This window comes from Vicia villosa, linkage group LG6, assembly GCF_029867415.1.
Source record: "Vicia villosa cultivar HV-30 ecotype Madison, WI linkage group LG6, Vvil1.0, whole genome shotgun sequence".
Classification (NCBI taxonomy): domain Eukaryota; kingdom Viridiplantae; phylum Streptophyta; class Magnoliopsida; order Fabales; family Fabaceae; genus Vicia; species Vicia villosa.
In genome coordinates this window covers 131,898,401-131,906,492 of record NC_081185.1, presented here as the reverse complement: position 1 = coordinate 131,906,492, position 8,092 = coordinate 131,898,401, and the positions used below count along the sequence as shown (strand labels likewise).

General features: G+C 35.7%; 1 protein-coding gene across 1 annotated transcript; it reads right to left on the bottom strand.

Moving 5' to 3' along the window:
- Window positions 1-6,808: 6,808 nt before the first annotated feature.
- LOC131614681 (uncharacterized) lies at window positions 6,809-7,738 on the bottom strand. Its single transcript, XM_058886242.1, has 2 exons — window positions 7,561-7,738; window positions 6,809-7,260 (listed from the first exon to the last, which is right to left on the bottom strand). The coding sequence occupies exons 1-2, from the start codon at window positions 7,736-7,738 to the stop codon at window positions 6,809-6,811; spliced, it is 630 nt and encodes a 209-aa protein (XP_058742225.1).
- Window positions 7,739-8,092: the final 354 nt, after the last annotated feature.

The following is an 8,092-nucleotide window of genomic DNA, read 5'->3' as shown; positions in this document are numbered from 1 at the left end:
AGGATAGTTCCACCGGAGAAAGATTTAGAGAATTTTTTTATTGACCCTCTCCCTTATGGGGTGATCCCATCAAAATTCTCAGGTTGCCCCTGCTTCGGAGATGTATCTCCGAAGTACTTTTTGTTAGAGGTGGCAAAACGGGCTACCCGGCCCGCTTCGGGCTGGCCCGTGACGGGTTCGGGCTTTTAGCGGGCCGGGCTTAAAAGCCCGGAATTTAAACGGGCTATAATTTAGTTGTTCAAGCCCGGCCCTTTACGGGCTACGGTTATTCGGGCCGGCCCGGATTATATTTAATATTATTTTTATAAATTAAAAAATGATTTTTTAAAAAATAAATATAAATAATAGTAAATCATAAACTAAAATAGTATCATTCTATTTCATTCATTTTATTACACTAGTCAAAATATTTGGATTAATTTGAGAATATGAATTTAGGAAGGAGTATTTACTACTTGACAATTGACAAAGATTACAATTAATATGAGTTCTAAAACACCAATGTAGACACAAGTAAACACGCTTTACTGTGAGAAAGGCAATATTGGATAGCAGTAGGTAGTATACATTATTTCATTGAGAGCTAAGTTGAAGAGAAAAAACTGTATTGAAAAATAAAGAAAGTGATACTACTTAATTTGAAAAATCTTTCCATTTCTAAAGTGCTAATATGTGTGAAACATATAAAATAATATATGTTTAACACATAAATTAAATGAACTATCGGTTTAACACTAAAATATAAAATTAGTATGGAAATTATCAGTTTAACACTATCAGTTTAACACTATCAGTTTAACACTAAAATATAAATGAACTATCAGTTTAACACTATCAGTTTAACATATAAAATAATATTCATTTAAATTATCAGTTTAACGTGTATATTTTAGGTTAGGAGATTTTTAGAACTGATATTATGCAAATTAGTATGGAAATTCGTTATTAAAATATAGTATGGAAATTATTAATATAATTAGTTAAAATTTTTATTAAAAAAATTAAATGAACGGGCTACCCGCAACCCGGTCGGGCTAGCCCGGTTAAACATCGGGCTTTTGACGGGCCGGGCTTAAAGGCCCGGATTATAAACGGGCTCTAATTTATTTGTTTAAACCCGCAATTTTTTGCGGGCTTTCGGGCCGGCCCGGTTGGTCAGGCCCATTTTGCCAGCTCTACTTTTTGTTATAGATTTTTTCAAGACTTCGGAAATGCACTTTCGAAGACGCTAAATAGGGGTGTTTTCGGAGATACATTTCCGAAAACACCTTTTTTACATTTTTGGGGGTTTTCGGAAGTGCAATTCCGAATTATGCAGAAATTGTGTTTTTTTTTATGTTTTTCTTAACAGTCTCGTATTTTTAATTAAACGAAAACGTTGAATAAAATAAACGACATATCAACATAAAATACTAATATAATAAATACATGCCGAATAATATATACAAGCCGAATAAAATAGTAATAGTGTGCGAAAATTTACGTGAAGTGTGCGAAATACAACCCGAATACAATAAAATCCAAGAAAAATAATTCAGAATCCCTATTGTGTATGCCTAACCCTAACTTCTTGGGACCTCCTATGCCTCCTATATGCCGCTGCACCGCCCGCATCACCGATCATCCTCTCCACCACGGCGACTGCCTCTGGACCGCCCTGATCAATGATACCTCACTCCAACGCGTCCCGCCCAAGCATCGCTATCCGCTGGTATATCGGCAGGAGATCAATGGCATGGTCATCCTCGGCCTGCTGGTTCTCCAGGATCTCCTCGTATGCTGGCCTAGGAGTCGGCTGTCATCAGAGAATGTGACACCCGATAGAACCATGTGACGTACCCCTCTACACAATGCCACTCCTGGGTGGCCTACATGCGACGATACTCCTCCAGGACCAAATGACACTCTCAGTCCTCAAATATGGCAGTGAGCTCCACACGGGTAACTGTGTCAGGAGCATCCTCAAACGGTGACCTCGGTATCATCTGCACATGTCCAAACTGCCGCATGCACCGCTTAGGGAGATACCTCACCATGGTATTGGTCCCGCATGCCAACCAGCCAGAATATAACGCGATGCGGTCAAAGGTGACAACAGCAGTATAGCCACTGAATGGCCTCCAACGAATGTCATCGTGAGCTGTGCGGTCAAGGTACCCACGATATGGTCCCACTGCATTGTTCCCCCTCTGGAGAACGTATCGGGCGGCCCTGGGCATGGCGTCCTCGTACGCAGGATCAATGTGGAACCCGTGGATGCGGGGAAGTAGGAGATGATCCAGCCCTGAAACACAAACACGATATGTATTAAAAATAAATATGAACCATAAATAAGTGTGAAACAATTAAAATGAAACGTACCGTCAGGAGTGTGGCGGATCCGGTCATCTGCCTGGTCCTCGAGTTGGAGGCTTCATTCAGCTTCTGGTATAGGTATACCAGAATAGATGACCCCTAGTTCTACTGGTGAATGGTAGTCACGTCCATGAAGTAGTGGAAGTAGGTCACGTCGACGTATCTTGCACTGTTGTCCAGAAAGAGTGCAGTGCCTACCAAAAACATAAACCAGCACCGGAGAGCGCAGGCACGGTGACACTCCATAAATAGGTCGTTACCCGCCTCCTCGGAATCGGCCGCTGCCACCAAGTGGTGCTCATACAGCTCGCTCAATGTGGAGAACCAAGTATGATGCCCATTTGTCATCCGGCACTCATAATTAGCCATATAAGGGTCCATACCCAGATAGATCTCTATCCACTCGATCGCATCGACCCTCTGGATCCGGGAATGGTTCAGCAGCATCCCCCTAATCGGCAAGTGGAAAAGATAATGCACATCGTGCAAGGTGATCGTCATCTCTCCAACCGGTAAGTGGAAAGAAGACATCTCCCTATGCCACCGCTCCACAAAATTCCCCTGCATGCCGTGGCTGATGGTGGTATACTCGGTCATGCACAATCCACCTAGCCCGGAAGCAGTCACCGCATTATTAAACCACTGCGCCTCTGGTTTAAAGAGACCAAAAATCTCCCGCGCGTGGTTCACCATTTTTAAAGTCGGTCTTTCCTGTTACAACAAAAACAAAAAATATTGTTAATTAGACCGTTAAGAAAATATGGAATAAAAAGCTAAATAACAAACGGTTAAATAATAAAGTCAGATAAATTATAAAAAATATCTCTCCCTCCCAGACACGTCGAGCGACGTGCTCGTGGTAGGAAATCACCACGGACGTGTCCCTAAGCCCTCCCAGCTAGCCCTTCTCCTCCCCCTCCTCCCCGTGTGGAGGATCAGCATCAGGTATCTCCTCCTCCGCCTCCTGGTATTTCACCTCCTCCTCCTCCTCCCGTACCTCCTCCTGACGGGAAGAAGATACCCTAGCCAGACGACTCCTCGATCCAGACGAGCAACCGGACTCATCTGTCGGGACGGGTGCTCGTACTCCACCCCGTCCCCGCGTCGATGTCAGCTGCGCCGCTTGCTCGCGTCTAGCCGACGCTGTCTGTGTCTCTCTCCCCTGTCTAATTCTAGCTGGAGGTGCTTTAGAAGTAGTTTAAGAGCCTTTGATGGTCTTTGAAATTGCCTTTGGTGGTTATGCAACTGGTTGAGATGAATTTTTGGATTTTTGAATGATTTAGGGAAAATGATTTTGGGGGGGAGGGGGGGAGGGGAGGCTGTTTTGTTTAAACTGCAGAACACGCAGTATTTCGGAAGTGCATTTCCGAAATGTTGATTTCGGAAATGTATTTCCGAAATATTGCTTTTTACGTAAAAAAAGGTGATTTCGGAAATTCCGAAATCAGTCTTTTTTTCAACTTCAGAAATGCATTTCCGAAGTAAAGGGGCAATTACAAAATTTCGCTGAGGGTCACCAAGAAGATAGGGAGGTGGATAAAGAAATTTCCAAGATTTATGTGTTTTTATTTTCTTTAATCTATCATATAATGTTCTATCAATTACCATTCCGCCCTGCTGCATCAATATTGTTCCACGTGGATGGCTTCGACATCTTCTATTCCTTCTGCTTCTATTGCCATATAACTATTCTACTTGTCAACCAATGAATCATATAATTTATATAAAATATAATTTTTGCTTATTATTGTTTATTCCCATCACACTACTTTTCATTTAATACATTGCAAAATTCCTTTTCCCAATATCAGATCTTGATTCAAATTTTAGATCTCCTTTCTCTTTAATCTGACTTCTCACATCCCACTCTTCACTTCCTTCTTCTCTCACCTTCAGAATCATATTTTTCTTCATCTTATTCTTTCTTTTCTCTTTCATTTCCTCCTATGGAAAAACATAAATGGATTGTCTTTTCATTTTTCAACTAAACTAAAATCAATATCTCAACTGGTGAAAAATCGATGGCGGAGGTGGCACGAACATGGTAACAACTTCTATTTTAATTTATATTCATAATTTATATTCATACTTTCTTTTAATTTTATTGGATATGAAAATGTTTTGTTTTCTTTCAGTTATGCGGAGAAGCTATATTTTTCGGACCTGGTATACATTTACATGGTGGTGGTTTAAGCTATATTTTTGTTGGTTTTGTGTTTCACATAAATTTTAAAATCCCAATCTTAAAAAAAATTCTACAAATCTTATCAAAAGCAGATCTGAAAAAAATAGATAACGGAAAAAAATGAAATCTTTCCTATTTTCGAAATGTGAAATGTTTAATTTATTTTTGAATTTTATTACATGTAATATTTATTTTGATTTTTCATTGATTAACTAATTAAAAAAAATCATTCCAATTAAAATGTTCTAATTCAATAGGGAACAAGAAGAAAGTTGAAGATCAAAAGAGGAAAAAGAAAGTTGTTATGAGGAAGATGAAAATCCAAAAGAATCAAGTTGTATTGTTTTTATGATGATAATGTAATTTTTTGATTTTTTTTTTCAATTTGTAATCTCTTAAATTGTGATGCAATATTTGATAAACTTTAGATATTTTGGGCAATACAACAAGTTATGTAAAATTGTTGTTATATTTTATCATTTCTTTTCTATATTAATTTTTATTTTATATTGAATGAGAAAGATATTTAAAATGATTTTATATGCTATTAATATTTTTTTGTCACTTATGAATATCATTTCGTAACTTGTCTTATTAATATACTCGCTCGCATGCGGCTGTGACTACAAATTTTTTATCAATGTCAAATTTGTTTGATGCTTTGAAAATTGAGGTTCACTACTTCCATCATTAATGTAGTATCAGTAAAACTTTTCCAACATTACTTTCTGACAGGTGTGCAACACAGTGATTAATGTATTTATAAATACATTGAAAGAAGAGTTTTTCTATTCCAACATTAATGAAGTTCTGTACATGTAAATGATGATGTGACGTGGTTAATTTTTCTGACATTTACTTTTTCAACATCATCCCACGTGGATAATGTAAACTCAACCAACACACTAACACATTGTTTGTTTAAAATGATAGTGAGACACATAATGTAAACTCAATCATATAAATTTTTTTTATTGTAATTAATATTTTTTATAAATTTCAGATTTTTATTATTAATTTTTTTGTCAATTTAAGATTTTTATTAAAATTAATTTTTTATTTTTTAATTTTATTAAAAAAAAAAGTAGCATGAAATAATGTTTTTTCTATTAATTTTTAAATTTAGAAATAAAAATTAGGTTTATAATTATTAATGGATCACAATTTATCTAAAAATAAAAATTAAGATCACAATTTTCAAATCCTGAAATAAAACTAAATAAATTATTTATTTATTAAAAAAATTTAAATTTAAAAACTTAGCATAAATAAACTAAAAACGATATGCTAACTACTGTATTAATGAACTATTCTATATTTTTTCAATTTTTTAAAATCTTAATAATTATACAAAACTTTTTCTTTTATATTTAAACCTTTTCAAATAGATTTAACTATGCCACATTTTAAAACACATCTATTTATTAGAATTATATGATTTATCTACTTAGTATATTTTAAATTTCTCTTTTAATATCATTTCACATAATTTTTTATATCTATAATAAATGTTAGATTTCATTTGATAGGAGATGATTCAATTTCTACATTAAACCTATGCAAATTGTTTATAGATTAAATTTGTTGAATCGTTTAATAGATATGTATTGCTACTCTCGTATATTAATTGTTAATTGTCGTAGCTATGTACCATTGCAGTAGTTATGTACCATTTGCAACACTTTTTGTTAAAAGCATAAAAGTAGGAAAATACAGTGGCTGATGTGAGTTATTTTGCTAGCCTATATCACATTTATATGGAGTATGCCTATATCACATTTTTACACCTTTCATTTACCTTTTCAATACAACTTTCTCTAACCTCATACTCAGCCTTTTCAATACGGTTTACTTTACCTTCTACAATTAATGATTATTTTTAAATTTTTTATCATTCACTATCACAATAGTCATTTAATGAGTTTGGCAGTAAGAGCATCTCCAATGGTGAACCCATTTTTGGGTTCTTTGTGGGACCTATTAAGCCACGTCAGCTTGAAGCAACTCAACTAATTTTTCGCTCCAATGGTGCAACTCTTAAGAACCCATATTGGGTCCCACGATTTTACTTTACTTATTAATATTTTATTCATATTAAATTTTATAGCAATTAAAATAATAATTTTAATTATTTAAATTAAAATTGATATAAAATAAATAAAATTCAAATTAAACTTATAATTTAAAATGATAATTAATATTAATCTCAAATACATGACATATAATTAAAAATAATAAAAATAAATAACATCACATAATAAATTAAACTTAAATTTCATCATCAAAATGTCCAAAACGTTCCCAAATATACTCGACTAAATCTCCTTGAAGTTGACGATGAACTTGTTTTTCTCGAATACTTGCTCTTCTTTGTAGTCTTGTTGCAAGATTCGGATGAGGACCGCTAAATGTTTCGGTTGTTGAGTTGTTGTCATCCACATTATCATAAGAGTAATCAAAATTACCTCCATATGTATGTCGTTCGTCTTCAACAGTCATGTTGTGTAATATTATGCATGCATATATGGTATGCTTGAGGGTGTCCATGTGCCAGGCACGTGCTGGGCCACGTATAATTGCAAATCGAGATTGAAGCACTCCAAATGCCCGCTCCACATCTTTTCTAGCTGATTCTTGATGTTGAGCAAATAACTTTTTCTTTTCTCCCTGTGGCATTGAAATGGTCTTGACAAATGTAGCCCACTCGGGATATATACCATCTGCTAAATAATACCCCATGTTATATGGTGTCCCATTGATTGTATATTGCACATTCGGAGCATGTCCTTCCAAAATATCGTTAAACACGTTGGATTGGTTTAGCACATTAATGTCATTGTTTGAACTTGCAATACCAAAAAAAGCATGCCAAATCCATAAGTCTTGTGATGCCACTGCTTCAAGCATGATTGTGGGCTTACCATGATCACCTCGACAAAACTGTCATTTCCATGCAACAGGACAATTTTTCCATTCCCAATACATACAATCAATGGAACCCAACATACCTGGAAAGCCACGTGACTCTCCCATTTGTAAAAGATGTTCAACATCAGTGTTGTTAGGCTTTCTCAAATACTCAGCCCCAAATACAACATTCACGCCCTGAACGAATCTTTGTAAGCACTCAATTGAAGTGCTTTCACCGATTCGAACATATTCGTCTACAATGTCAGCAGCAGACCCATACGCCAACATACGAATAGCAGATGTACATTTCTGCAATGGTGAAAGACCCATTTTACCAGTTGCATCAACCCTTATTTGGAAATATTCATCATGATTTCCAAGGGCATCTACAATTCGAAGAAATACATGCCTATGCATTCTGAACCTTCTTCGGAATTGAACATCTGTGTATAATGGATTTTCTGAGAAGTAGTCATTGAACAATCGATTATGCCCTTCTTCATGACCTCGATCTATCGTTGTTCTTCTCTTTGGCCTAGAGGAACTTCCAGATTGAAGTTCATTTTGAACCTCTTGTTCTTCATCACTGTCGTCCATAAATTCTTCTTCAACCAACTCCCAAAATTCTTGACCGTAATTATC